The sequence below is a fragment of the Symphalangus syndactylus genome, chromosome 2 (assembly GCF_028878055.3).
Source record: "Symphalangus syndactylus isolate Jambi chromosome 2, NHGRI_mSymSyn1-v2.1_pri, whole genome shotgun sequence".
NCBI lineage: Eukaryota > Metazoa > Chordata > Mammalia > Primates > Hylobatidae > Symphalangus > Symphalangus syndactylus.
The window spans coordinates 16,869,513-16,894,083 of record NC_072424.2 but is presented as its reverse complement, the minus strand read 5'-3'; the positions used below and the strand labels follow the sequence as shown (position 1 = coordinate 16,894,083).

Here is a 24,571-nt window from a genome sequence, read left to right as displayed (position 1 = left end):
ACGTTCTCAACAAAGAATACGCCCTCTCATCTTTTTTTTTTTTTTTTATTTTTTTTTTATTATACTTTAGGGTTTTAGGGTACATGTGCACAATGTGCAGGTTTGTTACATATGTATCCATGGGCCATGTTGATTTCCTGCACCCATTAACTCGTCATTTAGCATTAGGTGTATCTCCTAATGCTGTCCCTCTCATCTTATGCCTGGAAAAGCTTCTCTCCAACTAAGAGGCGGTCTCTGCAGAACTTTTGCGGAGACAATCAAGCCAAGGTGTGCTAGCAACCACACATAAGACTCCTCAAGTGTTAAGTAATATCCATGGAAAAATGGGCTAAGGACTTAACTATGCATTTCTCCAAGACACAAATGGCCACTAGGTGTATGAAAAGTTTCTCAATGTCACTAATCATTAGAGAAATGCAAATCAAAACCACAAGGAGCTATCACACAACACCTGTCAGGATGGGAAGAAAAAAAAAAAAAAGACAAGTGTCAGCAAGGATGTGGAGACACTGGAACCCCCGTGCACTGTTGGCGGGAATAAAAATGATGCAGCCACCATGGAAAACAATATGGAGGTTCCTCAGAAAATTAAAAAAAGAACTACCCTAAGATCCTGCAATCCCACTTCTCTATTTATCTAAAAGAACTGAAATCAGGATCTGCACTCCTATATTCATTGCAACATCATTAACAATAGCCCAGAAATGGAATCAATCTAAGGGTCTGCCAAAGGGTTAATTTTTACAATGTGGCTATATACACAACGGAATACTATTCAGCCATGAAGAAGAAGGAAATAGTGTGATATGGGACAACGTGGAAGCCATGATGCTAAGTGAAACAGGATAGTCACAGAAAGACAGATACTGCCTGACTCCACTGATATGAGGTATCTAAATTCATCGCATTCATAAAATCAAAGAGTGGAACAGTGGTTGCCGGGGCTGGGACAGGGAAGGAAATGGTGAGTTGCAATCAAGGCGCATAAAGTTTCAGTCAAGCAAGATGAGCAAACTCTAGAGACCTGCTGCACGGCATCATGCCTATAGTCAACAACAACGTATTGTATACTGAAAACTTAGTTGAAGACCAGGCGCAGTGGCTCACGCCTTTGAGCATAATCCCAGAACTTTGGAGGCTGACACAGGAGGATTGCTTGAGGCCAGGAGTGTGAGACCAGCCTGGGCAACAAAGCAAGACCCCTATCTCTACAAATAATAAAAAAAGTTAGCCAGACATGGTGGTGCATGCCTGTAGTCCCAGGTACTTGGGATTGAGGTGGGAGAATGGCCTGAGCCCAGGAAGTTGAGGCTGCAGTGAGCCACGATCATGCCATTGCATTCCAGCCTGGACAACAGGTGAGACCCCATCTTAGAAAAGAAAAAAAAAACTTAGTTGAGATGGTAGTTCTCATGCTTAGCATTCTTGCAACAATAAAATGAAATAAAACAAAAAGAATTAAATAACCACCAGACCACCAGACTGCTACCTGATCTTGTCATACAAACTTACTGGAACCTTCCTACACAGATCTGTCAAAAGCCACACAAAACACAATCATGTGTCCATTCATGAATACAACTCCATCCCGACAGGCCTGCACTTACCAGCCTCCTCCCTCTCTTCCTCCCCTAGGTGTGGGCACCACTACCCTAACCTCCAGTGTTAAAAAACAACTGAGGGAAATGAGGAGAACCCAGCCAGCTCAGCACACCAAGGATGTCTCTGCACTGTACCTGAGAATCCCCGTGCACTGGGCTGGAAACAGCAAATTAGAACAATAGATACCTACATTTTCCTGTATTGGGCCTTTCAGATTAAAATATCATCTAGTGGAATTTGTTGGACAAGAGCCAGACCATGTGCAAATTGATTTTACTGCATAAGCCTGTTGCTGGTCTTTAAAAAGAAAGAAAAAGTGCCAGTGGTTACTCTTAGCACATTTCATTTCAGAATCTCCCATCACTTCACAGACATCTATGTTTTCACATTATAAAGATAAGGATACTGGAGCTGCAAAGAAATCATTCATTTGCCCCTATATTGCCCATGTAGGCTGAGCAAAGAGCCTGAAGTTAAGACTTCTGGTGTTTGTGGGCAGAAAATCTCAAAGCTGGGTCCCTTCAGATGTCAGGTGAAACCCTTGCTCTCTGGCTCATACAATGACCCAGGGATGGGCCCCAGCAAGCCTCCTGGTCAGGCCTAGCAGCTGGCTGGACACCCCAGGGACCTGTCCGCAGCGGGCAGTGACCAAGGTCTGGTTTAATCCCAGCTGGCCTCATCCATGTGGGGAGGACAGAGTTAAGTCCGCGCACGAAGAGACACACACTCCTCTCCTCACCAGGCCTCCTACCAAGAGACTTCATAGCACGAGGGGAAGCTGTCCTCTGGGCTAGATCCTGCCAGACAAGGTCACAAACTATGCTCCTATGCACCTAGCAAATAGTAAGAAGGTTTACTCCTTCACACAGAAATGTGAATTTTAGTATCAACTCATGCCCTGGCTCCGTTTTCCAGTTTTGTACTTGCACATGCACGTGTGTGTGTAGTGTGGGTGCGTTTTAAGAGAAATATTTACAGTAGGCCTACATATCTATTCTTAGAAACAAAGGTAATAAAATCTTATATGTCATAAGCCAGATCAACTGAGTTTCAAACCAAGTCCTCTTTCTAAAACATATTTGTTTCTAATAAATCGTTTCACAAGTAAACATTGTGTATGCAGTACCAAATAATGATGCCCCGTGAACAATGAGTGCTTTCATCCCGCCTGACATCTCTGGCCCGCGCCAGGCTTCGGCAGGGAATTTAGTCACTGAGGCAACACTGGCAGGGCCCACTACAGAGCTGCAGTCTTGTTTTCCTTGTGGTCAAAGTGCTGCTGAGCTCCAGTTATTAAGTTATTCCAATGCTATCCCGGCTATGTATACACACACACACACACACACACACCCCAAGTTTGCAATGGTTTAATGTTATTGCATTTGCAAATTACAGCATACCAAATGTTACACGCTTGCAGTCTTGAATTCATCTTTTCAAATTTTCTCACCTTATACAAAATAACCTCTTAACCACCTCCACTCCCCCTCCGCCCTTTCTCACTTCTGGTAGAAAAACTGCAAGCAGGATTGTTCTGTAATAGAAACCTTACACTGTCTTCCAAACTTATTACAGCTGCCTTCAGTATAAAATGAAACCTTAGAGAATGTTATTTAAAATGTTTTTAAAAAGTCAGTAGGTCTCATGTTTCATTTCTCCACATCAGGCTTTGATTTCCTTTGCAACCTTATTCTCTGCCCTTAAACAAGTCGGAGAAGGAGGCCTGGACGTCTTGGAAAAGGGCCCAGGATGCCAGCATCTGCCGAACCCTGCGCTCCTCCTCTCGAATCCTTCAGCGATCCACCACCCCTCGGAATCCATAAGAACCTCAGAAACAGTGAACAGTAAGTGAATGACAGCACCTGGACTCCTGTCCTAACTTCTGAAAAACCGAGGTGATGGCAGGGTGCAGATGGTGGACGAGGATGCAGGCTGGGCAGAGTGGGGGCCCCCTTCGTGGCCTAGCCCAGTGGGCACTACGGCAGAGACAAAGGGGACGATGCCCCCAAGAGCTCATGTGTTCTCCCCACCAGGAACCTCCCCGGTCCCTGGGCAAACCAAACCCCTCAAGTCTGCAACTTTTTTGCAACAAACTGATATAAAAAGAATCCCTTGATGAATTATCTCTGGGTGAGAGACTAAAGCCCAGTGCCAGTTCGTCTCTTCTTCCATGTGATAACAAAAATCACATCTTCTCCACCAGGAAGGACAGGAAAGATTTACAGTTTTAGGCAAGGTTCTCTTCTAGCATGTTTAACTCTCAGATATTATATAAAACAGATTGTCCTTTTTACAAAGGGAGTGAGATAAACACATGGAAAACAGGCTGATGAGTAGCTCCTCTGTTTACTGTAATTTTAATTATATATATATACGCATATAAGAATAGACGTCCTGAGGTTCAGCAGGTTGCAAATGCACAGTGCATGGACCTGGAACAAGATGAGAACCTTCAAAAGAGTGATTGGAAGGTGCCTGTGTGAATTCCAGATTAAGACGGAATGGAAAGCAGTCCAAAGGGTGCGGCCACTGCTGCCGGGACAGTTGGCTGCACTGCTGGAATGAGGTTCCACCAAATAAACGCGTAGTAAACACAGGCTGAAGTGCTTTAAAAAATACATTCTCTCCCAGCGTTCTCTCTCTCTCACTCTCGGTCTCGCCCCCTTTTCTCAAGTGTCCACTCTACTAAAGCAGAAAGCCCAGCTGCTAAGAATTGAAATATCAGGATGGGCTCTGTCAAGCCCTGCTCTGTAGCTGGGAGCCATAACCCACCTAAAGACTGCAGCAGGAAAGCCCAGCCTGCTTCCTTCCAAGAGGTCATTACTGAGGGAGAGAGAGAGGAAAAAAATACCTGAGTGACAAAGAATAAATCTTTGTTAATTGACCATTGAAATTTTATAACATGCCAGTCCTCCTCTGGACATGGTAATATGTTTGCTCATAAGAGATCTACAACTTTTGCTCTGACATAGCAAAGGCCATAAAAAATGTCCACCGAGCCGAGAGGCCTCATGTCTACAGGCTCAGTAAACATGCATCCCGGGGATCAGAAGGAGAACCAGGCTCTTAAATTACACCTATAAATTAATCAAGCACAGAGTGGCTGGTTTCCCGGCTCACACTGGTCTCCTGAGCATTTCTCCCCAAAAGTTAGGCAGTACTTGCCACAAAGAGCCATTTCAAAGCCACCTCTCTCCGGCAGTCAAACACCAAGAGACTCAAATCACACGGAGTTCCCAGTATTGATCTGGAAACAGCCAGTCTCCTGCTCTCAGGCTTCATTCATGTAAGGAGCGTGGATAACCTCGCCTGCTCTGTCTTTAAATTAAAATCAAAATTTAATTACCTTTCCTCCAAAATGGCAGTCTCTTAGCAACACCAAAGAGCTGAAAAGGGAAAGAACATTCTGCGATTTGGAGGACAAGTGAAAACAACTGAGAATTCTTTTTCTAAAGCCTGCCTAGCTTTTTTCTAAAGAGTAGGCGGTGGTTGCTTTTGTTGCATAAAAACGCACTAAACCAGTTAGCATGAGGCATGGTTATTAGGAGGAGGAGGAGGCCGATCAAAGCCCTCTGAAGTCTGAGGAGCCCAGAACTTGCTAAAGGCCTCGCGCTAATTACAATTAGTAGAATGAGTTCATTGCCTTGTCAAGACTCCACCTAATGCACTCGAGCCTGACAGGCTAAATCTCATTGGGTTCTGAGTTTTGTTTTGTTTTCCCAGAAATATGAAGCTTTCTCCAGCTTCTGAAGATCAGCACAAAGGAAGGTCAGAACTAAAAATGATGAGCAGAAAAAGGGAACGCTATGATGGCCAGGAAGACTTCACCTTCAGAAAGAGCCCAGGTGCCCACAGCCAGTATTTTGGCTTGTCACCTCCTAGAATAGATGAGTGGGCTGGGATGCTGGGCACCCAGAGTCACCCGTTTTGTTTTGTTTAAACACATTTTTGTAGAAGGTCACTGGTTTGTTGCTCTTTCTCTCTCACAGGCTTGGCACATGCTCGTTTTGTTCTTTCCTCTTTGCTGTCTGGTCACCCAGGTGTCCGCTTCTTCTGTCTGGATATCTGACTCTCGGAAGTCTTGCAGAATCGGCTGGGGCTCCCACTTCCTCTAAAACACACGCGTCTCTTTGCAGAGAGAGTGAAGTCTGCGGAACAAACTTGTTTGGGTAAAAATGAAGCGTCCTCCCTCCAGCACTAAAGTCACAAAGTGACTTATGGAGGCTGCACCCTGTGAAATGCTAGAAGCAAAACACCACTAATGCCTTTGTGCTTGCTCGATGAAGTGAAGGAGAGAGTAAAGTGCTGGCTGGGCTCAGGGCCTGGGAAGACCAAAGCAGGTGGAGGCAAAGTACCTTCCCTAATTAATGTTACAGCCTGTATTATTAGTACCTTCCCTAATTAATGTTACAGGCTGTATTATTTGGCTTGGGGTTGAGTGGCTTCTACCAGCTGGGTATCAATTTGGGTCTTCTTGGGCGAATTACAGGAGTAGGGCTGTGTGTTATTTATACCCCAAGTGTTTAAGATACTCTGAGCTCTCTGCCTTCAAAAAATTTCACCAGAACTGAAGATTCTTCGGTAACCAGAGAGTTATTATGCCAAATTTAGGTTCGAAATTGGTCTCTTTTGCTAACAGGAGTCATGGTTTTGGGATGATGGAAAAGTCCTGGAGATGAACAATGGTGATAGTTGCACAACAAATTGAATGTACTTAATGTCACTGAATTACACATTCAAAAATGGTTACAGAGGTATATTTTATGTTATGTATATTTTACCACAATTTTTTTTAAAAAGGAGACATAACAAAGGTGACAATATCTCAGAGTGAACAAGATCAATTTCTAGGGTCATGGAAAACCTACCTTCTCAATCAGCGAGGTACATTGACCTTGTCCAGTTTACGCAGTGAGAGCTTTTCTATCTCCTGACCCACACACACTGGGCAGGAGGTCCCTCCCTAGGCTGTGCTTGGGTTTGGACACTGATGTAAAACTCAGACGTCAGTCTCCCAGGCTCCCTCCTGAGGAGCTGAGGTAAACACAGCTGAGAGCATTCATGCCTGGGACTCACATCAGAGCCTCAGCAGCCGCCACTTGCCATAGGGGGTGCAACATCTTTCAGGAATGCACGATCATCAGCTGGTGTCCGCATAGCTGGGTTTCCTTCAGGGGAAGAAAATGTTTCCTTCGAGCTGGAAAAGTTTGTTCTTTTTTGATGTCCAGGAATTAGGTATACCCTCTTATTACAATGGGTGAACTCCCAATTAGAGTATCTTCTCTCAAATGATTTGCAAAGAAGCTAAAAACCAAACCACAGGGGAGCCCTCCGTCAAAGACAGCAACCACTCCAACTAAGGCCCCTTAGCTTTAAAACGTTTGACTGAAATCTATCAAAAACGATCCAGTTAACCAACCTTTACAAATCTGTCCTAGAAAAATATTCACACAGATGCCCAATAAATAAGTGTGGACAAAGCTTGTCGCTGTAGCGTTTTTTTTACTGGAAAACAGAAGATCTGCACAACAATCATGTTGTTTAATATGATTAAACGAATTGTACCATATCCATGAAAGAAGAGCATATTGGCCACTAGTAAGAACGAAGGAGATTGAGATGTGCAGACATAGAGGGATGTCCATTGTAAAAATGCTGGCAGGTTTCATCAACTTTCGCCATCTAAAAAGCCTTTCTTCTAGAGAAGTCTAGAAAATCTACCATGCTCATCTCTCACATGCCTTGTTTTGCTCCTAGGGCGGTTCGAGCAGAAGTAAAAGCTTTCAGCTCATCTGAGCAAACAAGAAAGGCCTCCCTTTGATAGGAATAACATGAGAGGCTGAACAATAAATCTCATTTGTTTTCTTGGAGATGAAACTCAGAAACTGAAAATAATCATGGTTCTAGATACTTCTAAGTACAGCATGACCTAAAGAGAAACTTCAAAATCGTCACCCAGATCACAAAAGCCTTCAATCCAAACGCCACTCCTTTCTCACTGTCCAAGCCAGATGGGAAGCCTCAAGTCAGGCCCCAGCCCCAGTCCCTCCCTATGAACACTCGGTGAGAGTCTCACATACAGAATGGTTTTGTTTTTTCAGTCCAAAATGTAAAATTTATTTATTTATTTTGAGATGGAGTCTCGCTCTGTTGCTCAGGCTGGAGTGCAATGGCACAATCTCAGCTCACTGCAACCTCTGCCTCCCAGGTACAAGCAATTCTCCTGTCTCAGCCTTTAGAATAGCTGGGACTACAGGCGTGCACCATGACGCCTGGCTAATTTTTAATATTTTAATTTTTTTGTTTGTTTTTGAGAAGGAGTCTCACTGTCGCCCAGGCTCACTGCAACCTCCGCCTCCCAAGTTCAAGTGATTCTCCTGCCTCAGCCTCCCAAGCAGCTGGGATTACAGGCATATAACACCACGTCTGGCTAATTTTTGTAGTTTTTAGTAGAGATGGGGTTTTACCATGTTGGCCAGGCTGGTCTTGAACTCCTGATCTAAAATGATCCACTTGCCTCAGCCTCTCAAATTGCTGGGATTTCACACGTGAGCCAGCATGCCCGTCCAAAATGTAAAATTTAAAGGGCTAAATCCTTTACCTTTCAGTTTCAGTCCAGAGTGTACACTGAACCAGTAAAATGAGAACTTCCTTTTTCTAATAGAGCATAATTTCCAAAAGATGCTACTAGAATAATATCCAATGCTTGTCTCTCAAAAGACCACAATCTCCCTGATCCAGTGGGGAATATGTCTGGGGCACCATTTGACCTGTAGATTTGCATACTTATTTGGGATGGACAGAATTCCTGCCAGCCTTGTTTGAGAGAATCCTGTAATCCAGAGGCTTTAAGAGAGAAAAAGTTGGAGTTCCATCAAGACCTAGAAATTTCCATCCTAATTTAGGGTCTTTGACCTCAAACTGTGACCTGAGGAACTCCATGAGGGCAAAGCCTTATGCCTCATTCAAGTGACTGTCATCCTCTCGACCACATACAGGCTGTATGAGCGTACCACGTGCTTCACAGATAGAGAATTAACCACTGCAACTCAGCAAATACACAAAATCCCAGCTAGAGAGCTCTGCTCTATTTTCTCCCTCCAAGCCAAAGCAATGAGGTTCCCATTGCCTCATCTGTCTCTTCTCAGAAGAGGAAACAGAACAACCTCCCTACAGCAACACCAACACCCTCAGCCATCTATTTCCCACAGACACACACATTTGACTGGCTATCGTGAAAGACGCACAGTGGCTCTCTGACACCAACCCTTCCAAATCAAACCCACTTTCTAAGTAAGGAGCACATCCTACCTGTAGGTAGAACCCTACAGCATCCTACCTTCTCTGACTGTGAAAACAAACCAAGCATGAAGACCGTGAATACAACAGCCGGGTTTCCTAAGAGAGAGGGAATCCATGAAAGCAAACCAACAGACACATCTTTTAAAGGGGGAAGAACACACAGCATTCCACACTCACATCTTAACAAGATTTGGCAGGCCAAAGGCAGGTGCAGTGGCTCATGCCTGTAATCCCAGCACTTTGGGAGGCCTGGGCGGGCAGATCACCTGAGGTAAGGAGTTCAAGACCAGCCTGGGCAAAATGGTGAAACTCCATCTCTACTAAAAATACAAAAATTAGCCGGGCGTGATGGTGTCTGCCTGTAATCCCAGCTACCAGGAGGCTGAGGCAGGAGAATCACTTGAACGCAGGAGGCAGAGGTTGCAGTGGGCCAAGATCATGCCACTGCCCTCCAGCCTGTGCAACAGAACAAGACTCCGTCTCATACAATTCCCAACTGAGGTCTTTCAGTTTATAAAGGCAGCCGTTGATAAAGCCACATGAATAAGAGAGTTTAGAGAGAAACTCTAATTTCTTGCTTCAGAATTTGCAATGTTAAGAACCACAAAACTCCAAATATAAGCAACTTATTAAACTGTTTTTTGATTATTTCAATTCAGCACACGCTGATAGAAACCTCGCTAAGTGGCCGGGCGCGGTGGCTCACGCCTGCAATCCCAGCACTTTGGGAGGCCGAGGCAGGCGGATCACGAGGTCAGAAGATCGAGACCATCCTGGCTAACACGGTGAAACCCCGTCTCTACTAAAAATACAAAAAATTAGCCGGGCGAGGTGGCAGGCACCTGTAGTCCCAGCTACGCGGGAGGCTGAGGCAGGAGAATGGCGTGAACCCCGGGGGGGCGGAGCCTGCAGTGAGCCGAGATCGCGCCACTGCACTCCAGCCTGGGTGAAAGAGTGAGGCTCCGTCTCAAAAAAAAAAAAAAAAGAAACCTCGCTAAGTTCCAGCACATTACTGCACACTCTTACTGCCATCAATAAATTGACATTTCATGGCAAATTTATTTGCCCAAGCTCTGACAGAAGCAGCTTTCTCTCTGCCCCATCCTCACCTGAATCTCCAGGTAACCTCTTCTTACATAAAACTGTAAGATATTAACTTGATTTTAACACTTCTACATCCTCTTTGCCCACATCATAAATGAAATGCCAAGATTAAATGCCAGACCAAATATTAGCCCTCTCTCCAGCCACCTCACCCAGGCCCCCTGCAAGAATCGAAAGCAATCAATAAGGCTTCCTTCCTCAATGGTGGGGCAAAGGACAACGGGTAGCCCGCAGAGAATGTGACAAAAAAGCTGACACTGCAGAGTTCTACCATGCCCCATCCAGGCTGGCGTGTGCCTGCTCCCACCCCAGGGAGCTGGCACCCGCAGAATACCACCTGCTCCCAAAGGCTTCTTGCTGGGGGGTCAGTTCTGCGGGACAGTCTGTATTTGCCAGTCAGTACGTTTGGAGTGATCTAGCTGCCACTAACCAGCCTTTGCCCCCCGGGATCCCTGTTGTGAAACAGGAATGAAAAGCTGCTTTGTAGCAATCAAAAGCTCATTAAACAGTAGCTACCAAAGGAAGTTTTGAAATCTCTATCCTGGAGGAAAGGACAGGACTGACCCCTCCTTTCATCAGGATGGGCTCAGGGTGCGCGGCTCTGTCTGGAGATGCAAGAGGAAGTATGAGACCAACGCACAATACCGACTAACAGTTGCATGGTACTGTTATTTAAAAGCGCTGCCTCTCCTACCACCTCCTCCTCCCCCTAGTGCTACAAGGAAAAAGTGGGTCATCGCCCCATTTTACAGGCAAGGAAACTGAGGCTCAGAGGTTCCATGCCTTTTCCAAGGCCATAGAGTTAGCAAGGGTGGAAACAGAACTTGACACCCCTCTCCATGTAATTTCCACCTGAACCTCCAGAGAGGGCATCTGGCACAGAGTAGAGACCCTTAGGGGTTGTCTGTGACAGCAATGATTTATAAGAACAGGATGAGATGGCTCCTGGGGACACAAAAGCGGCAAAAGGAAGGTGCTTCCTCCTCAACTCTGCTCCCGTTCCGTGATCTCCTGTCAACTAAATAAGCCTACTTAGAAAGGCTGTCGCTGTGACCCATCACCTGGCACGCCACCCCAATCCCTTCTCAATAGAGGGGCTTTCTGCCTCCCTCTGGTGAGATTTCGCAACTCTAGAACTGGCATGCAGAGCCCGTGTCAGGGTAGGACACCAAGTCTTAACACTCGGAGCAAAAAATGGAAAAGAATTCACTGGCAGCAAAATCAGGAGTATGGAAAATCAAACGAGGCCTGGCCAGGAAGCCTGTAAGTCAAGAGGCTTCAAGTTCAGAACCCCACAGGGCTCTATGGAGCCGAGACCTTGTGCCAGGAACAGGTACAAGCGTGACAACCTAAAAGGTAATGGTCAGGCTTTCAGTATCCTAACGTCTCTGGACATGCAGAATCACGTCATTTAAATGATGCCACCACAGACACTCCTCATCACGCACAGAAACAAAAATTCCATCCAGAAGCCACAGTGTGATGGAAACTGAAACTGAGATGCAGCCTTCCATCAGGAGCAAGTGAGCAGGAATGACTGAATCTTGACAGTTTCCATAATGAAGTAACCGGTTAATTAATTAACTAGGCCACTGCTTCTTCATTTACTTAACCACTACTTTGTTCCAAACTCAGGAGAGATCCAAATTCACACTCCAGCTGTGGTTTGAGGGACTCTGCCGTGCCTCCGTCCCCTGGCCCCGGCTCAGCTATCATACTGGAGCCTTTGTCTTCCTGGGACAGAGGCTGCCCCAAGCAGTCAACAATTTCAGCCATTCCTCCTTCTCCCACTGGGGACGGGCTGCCAAAAGCTCCCAAAACTCCATTCCAGGTGTCAACTCCACATTCGAGCTTATCAGTCAGTGCTTGGAATAAAAGACGCTTCATTCTTGAACACACACCTGAGGGGGGACTTCGCTCTGGTACAAATTCCTGTGCGCTTTCAGGCTGTGTCCTATCACGTCTGGGGCTGAGTTACAACAGATTTATGTCAAGGGCTAGCTGACAGTGCCATGCTGATCTGCCGCCATCAAGTCGGGGCTGGTAGTGATGCCTGACCCATCCAGAAGTGACATGCGGCCTCTGATGGGCCCCCAAACAACAACTGCCTGCTGCTTACAGCTTCCATTTGAGGGGATGGGGACAGGCAGGGGGAACAAATTTCTGGAAAGTTAAACTGATAAAGGCTGGGCACGGTGGCTCATGCCTGTAATCTCGGCACTTTGGGAGGCCAAGGCGGGCAGATCACTCCAGGACAGGAGTTCGAGACCAGCCTGGCCAACATGGTGAAACCCCATCTCTACTAAAAACTACAAAAACTAGCTGGGCATGGTGGCACATGACTATAATCCCAACTATTCAGGAGACAGAGGCAGGAGAATCACTTGAACCTGGGAGGCAGAGGTTTCAATGAGCCAAGATCATGCCACTGTACTCCAGCCTGGGCAACAAAGCAAGACTCTGTCTCAAAAACAAACAAACAAACAAACAAGGAGTGGGGAGAAGACATATCTGGCCTTGGCAAAACCAGAGGCACCATTTCCACCTCCACTGCACTTTGCCCCAAAATATCAAATGCCAGGCAAAAAGCTTGACGTACCTGAGGGCGTCTGGAAATGCAGAACTGGAATGCCCAAAAGAAGCAAGAATTCATGATTCAAAGCCAAATCGTCTACATAAGTGAGGAAGAGCAACTAGTCTTTTAAGGTCCCATCTTTCTCCTGCACATTCTGCCTTCTGCAGCAAAGAGGTGAAAGCAGGGTAGGGTGACAGCAGCACCTCCTTAGAGTCGGGCTGTGGCAGTCACTACTGAAACACACCACAGTGAACATCAAATGAAGAAGTCGGCTTGGAGAGCAAGGAGCATTCATATAGATAGGCGTGGAGAACACCCAGATGGAGGCCCCAGCTCCAGAATGCCTGCTTCAAGCCCTCACTTAGCAAATCACTTACCCCAGCTGAACCTGAACTTCCTCCACTGTAAAGTGGGGGAGGGGGAGGGGAAGGGGTGGGCGTAAAGAGGCCAACTCCATGAACTTCAAGTCCTCAAACTCCACACCCCTCTCCTGCAAGTCCAACAGCCAAATCAGTCTCAGGATGGCCTTGATGACAGCATTCATCAAAGGTGGAAACCTCAGCAGGAAATGTCAATGTCAGCCTCTGGCCACGTCTGTAGGTCCCAAAATGGCTTTTTTTTTTTTTTTTTTTTTTTGAGACAGAGTCTCACTCTGTCGCCCAGCCTGGAGTGCAATGGCACAATCTCACCTCACTGCAACCTCTGCCTCCCGGTTTCAAGCAATTCTCCTGCCTCAGCCTCCTGAGTAGCTGGGATTACAGGTACCTGCCACCACGCCTGGGTAATTTTTGTATTTTTTGTAGAGACAGGGTTTCACTCACCATGTTGGTCAGGCTGGTCTTGAACTCCTGACCTCATGATCTGCCTGTCTCAGCCTCCCAAATTGCTGGGATTAAAGGCATGAGCCACCACGCCCGGCTTTCTTTTTTCTTTTTTGAGATGGAGTTTCACTCTTGCTGCCCAGGCTGGAGTGCAATAGCAAGATCTTGGCTCGCTGCAACCTCCACCTCCCAGGTTAAAGCAATTCTCCTACCTCAGCTTCCCGAGTAGCTGGGATTACAGGCGCCCACTACCACACCCGGCTAATTTTTGTATTTTTAGTAGAAACGAGGTTTCACCATGTTGGCCAGGCTGGTCTCTAACTCCTGACCTTAGGTGGTCTGCCCGCCTCAGCCTTCCCAAGTGCTAGGTGACAGGTGTGAGCCACCACGCCCAGCCCCAAAATGGCATTGTTTGTTTAATAAGACTTCTGATTGAGACTAATAAAAGCTATTAAAGATCCATTCTAACCCTCAAAAGAATCCTGGTTTGGAAGGGAGGAAACCAGCATTTGTTGCTGGCCACCTACATGCCAGTCTGATGTTTTCATCTGCTAACCCAACTGATGCCTCATAACTAATGTAGTGAGCTGAAGGGTGACCTTCGAGAAGGTAAGTCCACGTCCTAAGCCTTGGAAACTAGGAATGTGACCTTATCTGAAGAAAAAGGTCTTTGCAAAAGTAATTAAGTTAAAAATATCGAGGTTAGCTCATCCTGGATTTACGGTGGGCCCTAAATCCAGTGACAGGTGTCCCCACAAGAGGAAGACAGAAGGAGATTTTGAGACACACAGTGAGAACATGACTGCATGAAGACGGAGGCAGAGATTGGAGCGGTGCCTCTACAAGCCAAGGACAGCCACCAGAAGCTGGGAGAGGGCCGTGGAATCTGCCAACACCTTAATTTTGGACTTTTAGGCTCCAGAACTGTAAGAGAATAGATTTCTTTTGTTTTAAGCCAATTAGTTTATAGTAATTTGTTAGGGGTACCCTAGGAAACCTAATACAACCATCATAGGAATGAGGTAAATATCATCATTCCGATTTTACTGATGATAAAACAGAGCCTCAGAAAAGCTAAATAATTTGTCCCAATTCACTAGGGGCCCCAGGTATGGCCACTGACAAACCTGCTATTCATTCCATGGCACAAGCGCTTTTTTTGTTCTAACATTCATGAGTTCCAGTTCCTTCATTTTTGGACACAAGGAAAGTGAAATGAGTCATCCCAGCATTGCAGCTTCACGGTGACAGGACCTCAGTCAGAATTCGGGGTTCCGGTGCCACTTGATGAACGACGGTGAAGGCTCGCCACCTCCCGGAGCCAGCTATTTTAGGGGAGCCCATTTTATTATTGCCACAATTACCAAAATGTGGAGCGTCACACTAATTTTCCCTTGCAGTAAATAGCTGAAAAGTAATGGTGTCAATTTTAATGAGGATCAAGCCAGGCTCCTAAAAGGGCTCCCATAAATGAAAGCATTTCCCTTACACACAACAATGGCTTGCCGTTTAATTCCAGAACACAAGAATGTCACTTAAATTACACGGCTTTTACATTAAAGTGCTTATGGGAATGCCTTTCCAAGGAAGAATTTCAATAAAAAGATCTCACCCATCTTGATGCTTCATAATATCTGAACCACAATCTATGTATCATAGCAACAAAAATAAAACCCCAAAGAATGTGGGCGAGAACGGGACTTCGCTTTCACTGGGAAAGGGTTTCTGATTTTCTGTGAAACAGAGAGGTGGCTGAAAAGCTGTTATCACACAGCAGTGTATCACATTTGGGCCTGTGGGCTACCAGAAATTCACTGCTTAAGCGTGAATCCTTTTTGTTTCCACTTGCTGAGATGTTCGGAATGACTGCCAACCCTGTACGTCTACATGAGCCTCTTTAGCTGACTCAATTCTTATTTTATTAGTGCTTCGCAAAGCAATTACTAGGGTTTTTGAGCAGAGATGAGAGTATTTCACACTTCCATCTTTACTGAAAATGTCTTATACTCCACTGACTTTTGGCTTCTATTTATAAAGAAGGTTCGAGGCTTGGAAAATTATTGGAGTTGAGCTTTAATGGATATTCCCAACCAGCATTGTGTCATTATTGGCCCGTGTTTAGCTGGGCGATCTCCCAAATTTGTGACATAATCAGGCCTCTCTCTGCATTACTCCATACACTCCACGCTCTCTCTACATTACACCACTGAATCATACGCTCTTTTCAACAAGACTGATTGCCAGGGGATTAACATTAGACAGCACAATTCCATTATTCAGCAGCCCAATTCAAATCCCAACCCTAAACTCTAAGAGAGATTTCAGGGCTTCACAGGGATGAGCTGCCAGAAAGCTCAAAGGGGAGGTGAGTGAGGGGCTTTTGAATGTTTTACATAACAACTCAACCTAAAACTTGCTGTAAGCAAGAGGCCAGACCGGAGTGGCCGCGATCTGACTCTATGATGCCAGGAATGGCCCCAGCCCAGCCTAATGAATGATTTGTAGACCTATGCAAAGCTGTAATCCCAAAAGACTGCTATAGTACAATTATTTTTTCCCACAATAAATTACTTAATTTCAAAATTAGGTATTTAGAGCATTTAGCCCAAAATCTAACTCTCTTTCCCTAAATAGAAATAGTTTTATATCACATTCGGTATACACAGGAACCCAGGTAAAGGCCAAGTCATATGCTCTTTGATCAATGGATTTACAGTGTATCAATGCCAAAACAAATGTTAATAATTTTCTTCTCAAATTTGAGTGTTATTTCTCTTTTTGTTTTGTAAAATATCTGAACATGGTAATTCTCACTAAGAAACATGCCACAAATATCTCTATGGGGAAAGAGCTCTTTATGAATATCTATAGGATCAACATTATTCAAGGACCTATCAAATTTCGCATGAAGGCTTCTGAAGAACAAAACGCAAATCTTCGAATAAACACTATTTTCCCTGAATGCTTATATGCAAATGGAAGTAATGGTTATATAATGCTTTCTAAGGCAGAGTGTCTTGTAGATCCAATTCCATTTAACTTGACAGAAAATCAAAATAGTTTTGTTTAATTTTCAGTTAACCTAAAATTTTAATTAACCAAATCTTTGCGATTTGGTTAATCAAGCTTTTGGATCATTTTTTAGTGGCTTTTTGGGCAATTCCAGTATCTAATGGGGTCTCCCTATTCAAAGATATTTTATTGAAGGAGACCCACACGTGAGATGATACTAGGCACACACGCACAGGCTATGATGTAGGAGACACTTTGTTCACAGAGGCACAGTGGGTGGTGTGGGCTTGTGGAATTACCAACAGTCACCTTACGGCAACATGTGAGTGTGAACTGAGTTGAGTCTAGAGCAGAAGTCAGCAACCTGTATTTAGGGGAGGGCAAACCAAAAGAAAGGGCTCAGGGTGGCAGGTTGAAAGTCAAGGCACACGACAGGAAAGAGAAAAGATGGCCCCTACATGGAAGGGATCTTAACCTGCCATCCTGCAACCATGAAGTATGTCTTGGGTAGAGTTCCATATGTTAGCAATCCTCCAAGACACAGAAACATCCTTTCTTCATTAGTTACAACAAAGCCCCATCATCACAGACAAAACTTGGGAAGAAATTTGAATTTCCAAGACAACAGGCTAGGTGGTCTTCACTGTTTAATTAAAATGGCCTACTTATCTGTGCACTCTGACAAAAATGTATTTATAAGCTCATATACACGGTTCCCTTTGCACGGAGGAAATAGCTGCCAGGAACAGACACTGAATTGGTACCGTCTAATGACTTTCTTGTGATGGAAGTGAAGGGCCCTCAACATTCACCTTTTTCCAGCCAGCCACAGGCTCAGTCCTCAGACCGTTTCCTTTACGCTTCAGCTGGCCTTCTACAGTTGCCCTGTCGGGTAATGATGCTTCTCTTTTAAAACCAAAGGTCTGCTACAGCACATCTGTACCCTTTTCACCTGCCCAGTTAACATTTTCAGAGCAATCTCAGCTTCCAAAATGTCAGACATTTCATACCACATCCACTTTACACAGATGACGCTTGGGAACCATGAGGATCATGCAAAGCTCATAAACCCTGGCTGCCTGGAAAACAGAATATTGTCAAATGACAGAAGCAGCCTTGTAAAATGATAGTAGAAAGAATAAGAATGAACCAATTCTCCTGAAACTTATGGGAGAAACAGGACTTAACGTTCATGCTTTCAAACGAGTCAAGCAAGAATGGGCTGGTATGCAGCCGCCACGCGAGGAGAGGCAAACTCACCCACAACATCCAGGTGGTATGTGTGATTGATGGACCCGTATTCATTCTCCACCACACAGGTATAATTTCCCTTGTCAGATGGGACCACACTTTCCATAATGAGGCTCCAGTGCTGGTTTCGTACCTGAAAAGATCAAAGCAAAGGCGGTTATTTAACAATCCTAGCACAGAATACCAAGTACTGTGCTTTCTTGATTTAAAAAGAAGCTGAAGGAGGCAAGGAAGGTATGGAAGAATCACCTAAATTCTAAATTGATAACTGTCACTAAGAATCGTGAGAAATGAAAACCATTATCATCATCATGGTGAACACCTGTGAGGCAAATATTGACATATTCAGATCTGCAGGAGTATTCGGCAGTGTATAGCGTGGGTCTGTTACCATCATGGATTTGAGGGTTCCTCAGGCCAACTGGCCAGGAAGCCTGAACACCAGCCAGCCAGCCTGGTACCAATGGCCACGGGCAGGCAAGCTACCAGTTTGCCCATCCACTGGGAACCCTCAGCCTCTACGGCATCACAGAACCATCTAGAACTAACACTAGTGAGCATTTACTGTATGCCAGGCACTGCTCCAAGCCCTCTGTGCTGCCATAGCTAATTCATTTCTCCTAAGGAGCTCATAGTTCGCAGATGTCGTCTGGATGTCTCAAGAAGTTTCAGCTGGGAACATCGGTCTGCCCTTCCCATCTCTGGTGGTGGCTGAATAGATATACATGTTCCTCAGAGAACCCAGAATTCCAAATATGGGAGCAATGAATCCTTACAAAACTCAAGTTGTATATCAGTCCGTTCGCAAACTTCTTGAGACTTTTCAAAGATAAGCAGCACATGTGAAAATCAGCTATTGTGACTCCTACCCAAGGTACTGTCAATACACAAAGAGACGCCATTCTAATGTTCTTCCCCCGCTTTTCAAATATTTCCATTGACTCAAATTTTCAAACATGCGAGAGTTTTCCTTACCACAAAATGCAACATCTCGTATCTTCAGGCTTTGAGGCTTTAGTATTTCTATCTGAATCCAAGTCATTCTCTATAGGTGTTTTGGACAAGGCACTCCAGTGAAATGAAATGAAAAAATAAACAGTCAAGGCCTACTAACCTTAGCTATCATTTCAGGAATTTCAACTGACCCTCTGAGCCATGCCCTGGGCATTGCAAGTGTTTTTGGGTTAATCATGTAAAAAACAAATACAGGCAGAGCATTTGCAAGCACATGAGTGATATAAGAAACTAGAGAATAAAGAAAATCATCTCGTAACCACTCCACTATAAAAACAGGAGGGCAGAGCAGCTGTCCACTTTGCAAAGCAGCGCCAGTGATTAGCCTGCCAACAGAGTTAAGAGATGCTAGGAGCACGCCGGAGTGCCACGGTTTTCATGTCAGCCACTCAGTTCTGTGCAGCCATGACTGCAGGGTGGAGGTACTGCTGCTGAGTTCTAAAACCAGGTCGCTGCTCATCACTGACAGTCTTAGAAAGGATCACTGGGTGAAGGTTGGCCTCCTTCCTCCTTAACGGTGTACAAGCAGTGAGTTAAGACAGTTCTGGACAGTCACTTTGCTGGGCTGCTGCAGTCACCGACAACTATGAAGGTAGTTGCAGAGTCTAACAGCCTGGAGCTGGTGATGGGAAACTGATCCTCACTGTCGCAGGTAAAATGTCTGGCAGTAAAATGAATCTACAGGCATCTGATCGACAGTGGAGAGTCTGTACTGTACAACAAGGATTCGCTTTCTGCTCTTGGTTGAGCCGTAGACTTGTAACAGGACCCAGACAAGATGCTAGTGCATCTCCCCTTAGGAGAGATAAGCACCTTCCATGCAGAATGTGTCTTCTGAAGGAGGAGGAGATATGGATGCTAAATCTTCCAGCGCAATGAGAATTCCCTACCTAAATCCTGGATCCCTGGGTGCTACGATGGCGTCGTTATGCTAAGAGCATGGGACACGTAGGTATAAGCTCCTTGATTTTACTTGAGGTCCACAGACCCAAAAGGAGACCCTCCCTTCACCTCAAGCTCTCAGGGGTAACAGAAATGACTCTCTCTTTGCCTACGGGGAACCAGTCACGTGGCAGGTAACTTAGGGATGTAGCCACGGGTCCCCACGTCGCCAAGCCATGTAATCCAGCATTTATCCCTGCTGTAAATATTCAGTTCTTTGAGCCCCCGCTCAAATGTCATGTCCATAAGCCCTTAATCACGGCTAGTGCCTGTCTCTGGACCCCATTCAAACTGTCAATGTCTTTCTTGTGCCTGGATCCAGATTTGGCACATGGAGTATTCCAAATGGAGCTGAACCTGAATTGCACAGGGAGGGGACGTCGCCTGACTCGGCTGAGACATTAAATCTTGGCATATGCAGCTTGGCTCACTGCTCCCTTTTTTTAACCCCAGGGGATATGGTCAGCTCGAGTCTCTCACTGGGGCCATGGCATTCCATACAAGATCCCTCTTCAAGAGCACGTGCTCTCTGAGTATTTACTTCCTGGAGATGCACTACAAATATTAATAAGTTAACGTTTATAAAATGTTTTTACAATGAGAAGCACAATTACCAAACAGGGTGTTTCTGTCCGTCCAGAAATCTTGGTACTAGATCAATATTGCCCCATGCAGTGCTGTTAATATTTATTTTCTTACACCATTGCTCCAGTATTTGATTTATTGACCCAAATTTTATGAGCTGTAGCATTTTCCAAATGGATGCTCTTAAATGCCACCAACAGTGGAACTGCTGGACACTTTTGTAGGGGATATCCTACCACTGATTAGTGGTTGCTTAACAGCAAGCTAAGAAACTACAGTAGTAACTTTATAAAGATGGCAAACAAAAGCACAAAGTTTGGGGTTTTTTTCATTACTCTATTTCCATATGGAGATTCAGTATAAACCTAAAGAAACGACTCTTCCAATGTAATATATACAACGCGTGTTTCTAAATTCCTCAGATTTTCAGTGCTACAATTCTTTTGCCAGTTAGGCCAAATGCACATACACCATCTTTGCTTTCAGAGAAGAGGGAATGTAAATACCCAATAAACATATGAAAAGATGCTTAACCTCATTAACGATCCAGGAAATGCAAATTAAAACAATAATGAGACACTGTTATTCACCAGCTGATTAACAAAAATTAGAAGGATCAATGTTATTCAGTACTTGGTGAATGTGTAGGGAAATAAAAGATTCCAATTGAGAATGGGAACATAAATTGAGAAAAACCTTTGTGTAAAATAACTTGCTGGTACCTATTAAAATTAGCAGCACACATTTTTTTGACCCAGTTAATTCTACTTCTAGAAAGCTAGCCCACAGAAAATAGCACAATTACTTCAAGGCACATGAACAAAACTGCTGCTTCAAGCACTGCTTGTAAGAGCAAAAAACTGTCAAGGAGAGAGACACTAAGAATGCATAGTTCATCCTGTATGAACTAATGGATAGTTATTCAAACAGCATAGTCTATAGTCATAAAAAGAATGAAGTATTATGTTCGGACCTGGTAAGGTATCATTAAACAGTTATTGATAAATGAAAAACAGTTAATTCATGATTCCAATTTACTTAAAAAAAGGAAAAAAGCAGACACATTTACCACCCTAAAGATGCATATAAGACTGAAAGTATAAGCCTGACTATAAACATAGCTAAAATCAGAAAGAAAATATACCAAATTGTTAGCAATGTACTTTATATAATTAAGCAGTGGGATTATGGGTATTGCTTACTTTTTTCTTATTTCTACCTTTCAAACAAACAGAAATCTCAACACATACAACAAAAAAGTATAATAAAACAGCTCCTTAGATAATCATTCAATAGTAGCTACCCCCTGCAGAACCAATGGATCTGGCAAAACAAACACAAAAGCCAGAGAGAGAAGAAATTTTGCACCAACCAACACAAGCACGACTCTTTTTCTTTCCTGCTCATGGCCAAATCTGTGTGGAATTCATCACTATTTTTCATCTGCCAAGTAACAGAATAGGAGAGCATGGGCTTCAAAACTGTGTTCACTAAAGACTTTTTAAAAATAACATTTCAATATTGAAACAAAGCAGATTGAAGCAAAAAGGCCTAAACTCCCAAGTATAATACAAAACGTGGATTCCATGAACATTCCACACTCTATCCACACAAAGACACAAGGTGGCCCAGACAGGTTTTTCGGAATTCCTCTGTTACCTTCATTCCCCCAACATGCCTATTAAATCCCAGGCTACCCTCAGGTGACAACTGGGAATGTAGATTTAGTTTGTTGACACCAAAACACCGAAGCGAAAGGTGAAGGGTGAAAGGTTAAAGACCCAGGCTGTCACCTGGATATTTACCTTCCACATTGCAAAAAAATCCAGACATTTCCAAATACCCAAGTTTTCGATAACAAGCAGAATAAACATCCAGAAGGTGACAGAAAGTTTTACTCTGTGCCAGGTAGAACGCTGTGTCCATGTGATATCAGAAAGATATTCCCAAGCCTTTCTCCCGCCAGTATCGGCACCCAGTTTACCCAGGAAGACAGCAATCTCTTGTAATCCTGGCCTTCACACAGGCACCCACCCCATGAACAGATCAGTTCATTCAACAGACGAGTTGCCACCAAAATGCAAAAAAATCTGCCAGGTGCGGTGGCTCACGCCTGTAATCCCAGCACTTCGGGAGGCCAAGGCGGGCAGATCATTTGAAGCCAGGAGTTCAAGGCCAGCCTGGCCAACATGGTGAAACCCCGTCTCTACTAAAAATGTAAAAATTACTCAGGCATGGTAGCAGGTGCCTGTAATCCCAGCTACTCAGGAGGCTGAGGCAAGAGAATCGCTTGAACCCGGGAGACAGAGGCTGCAGTGAGCTGTGATCGTGCCACTGTACTCCAGCCTGGGTGACAGAGTGAGACTCTGTCTCAAAACAAAACAAAAAACAAAAAATGCATAAAATCTTACTCTCCCATCCCAGCCCCCCACTTTCAGCAGGTGCCTGGGGGACTTGAAACCATCCTTTCTGAAAGCATTTGTGCCAACTAACCTTGCATGTCAAGGACAGAGGTACCTGCTATTGCTCACCACCACGCAGATGTGGAGGCAAACACCTGTTAATGCTTAAACTCCAACATTGATACAAGAAGTTTGCTTTCCAGGAGGTGTCCAGAGAACAGGGCCGGGCGATCTGATCCTCGGGACCAGTGGCAGTAACTCTTCCCTCTGCTCAGTAAACAACCACTGGATCTCTCCGGAGGAGGTGGGAAGTGAATTACAACATGCCGTGTTTTCTTAGATGCCTGTTGCTTGCAGGTGCTCACAAAGGTGGCTGTGGCAGGACATCCACCACCTGTTGAACTTAGCTCTTTAAAAATGTCACGATCTTCCCCACTTCTGATTTTGCAAAACAGACAAATGCCATATGGTCCTGCAATTCCACTCCTAGATATATACCAGAGAAACTTATAGCAAGGACTAGGACAGATACTTGTACACCAATTGCTACATTATTCACAATAGCCAAAAGGTAGAAGCAACCCAAGTGATCATCAGCAGATGAATGGATAAACAAAACGTGGGGCCGAGCACAGTGGCTCATGCCTGTAGTCCCAGCACTCTGGGAGGCCTAGGTGGGTGGATCACAAGGTCAGGAGATCGAGACTAGCCTGACCAACATGGTGAAACCCTGTCTCTACTAAAAATACAAAAATTAGCCGGGCATGGTGGTGAGCACCTGTAATCTCAGCTACTCTGGAGGCTGAGGCAGGAGAATCGCTTGAACCTGGGAGGCGGAGGTTGCAGTGAGCCAAGATCGCCAAGGTCGCACCACTGCACTCCAGCCTGGGCGACAGAGTGAAACTCCGTCTCAAAAAAAAAAGTGGTATATCCATACAATGGAATATAATTCAGCCATAAAAAGGAATGAAGTTTTGATTCATGCCCAATATGGATGGACCTTTGTTAAGTGAAATAAGCCAGACACAAAAGGAAAAATATCCTGATTTCCCTTATATAAGGTACACAGAATAGGCAAATTCATAGAGACAAAAAGTAGGTTAGAGGTTACCAGGTGCAGTGGGGGAGGGGAAATGAATACTTACTGCTTAATGGGTACAAAGTTTCTGTTTGGAGAGATGAAAAAGTTTTGAAAATAGTGGTGATGGTTGCAAAACACCATGAATGTAATTAATGCCTACTAAACTTAATAATGACTTAAATGGTAGATTTTATGTTATACATATATTACCACAATAAATGTAAAAACCTCATAACCAGCCGAGCACAGTGTCTCAAGCCTGTAATTCCAATACTTTGGGAGGTTGAGGTGGGAGGCTCGCTTGAGCTTACGTGTTCGAAGCCAGTGTGGGCAACCAAGGGAGACCCCGTCTCTGCAAAAAATTTAAAAATTTGCCAAATTGTGGTGCCATGCACCTGTGGTCCTAGCTACACAGGAGGCTGAGGCAGGAGGATCACTTGAACCCAGGAGGTCAGGACCGCACTTAGCCATGTTCGTACCACTGCACTCCAGCCTGGGCAATATAGAGGGGCTCTGTCTCAAAAATAAACAAATAACCCACAGAGGTCTTGGAAGTTGAAAGAACAGCATCATATCCCCAACTTTGCTCTCAACAGTATACCTTGGGCTAGATCTTTGCATGCTCTTGGGGAGCCATTACTTTCATTATGTTTCTCATTCAACAGCAACAGTGTTTTTACAAAACATGGAACTACATTTGAAGAAAGCAGTTTAGCAAGAGCATAAATTCCGGTGCAAAACCACGTAGGTCCAAATGGCAGCTGTGCCACCTATGAGGTAGGTGTAGGGCAAGCCCTCAAATGTAAAAGGGCAAAACAACAGTGTCTGCCTCTTTGGGCTGTGGAAGGACTGAGCAACTTGCTCCATGGGAGGCACC

At 44.7% G+C, this 24,571-nt stretch overlaps 1 protein-coding gene across 9 annotated transcripts in view; it reads right to left on the bottom strand.

Annotated features, from left to right (window-relative positions):
* FGFR2 (fibroblast growth factor receptor 2) overlaps positions 1-24,571 on the bottom strand; it is a 121,421-nt gene that overhangs the window by 43,314 nt on the left and 53,536 nt on the right. For all 9 annotated transcript variants that reach the window (XM_055246825.2, XM_055246835.2, XM_055246845.2 and 6 more), the window contains one exon: positions 17,680-17,803. In XM_055246825.2, coding sequence (XP_055102800.1) covers positions 17,680-17,803 — 124 coding nt within the window. The remainder of the gene's footprint in view (positions 1-17,679; positions 17,804-24,571) is intronic.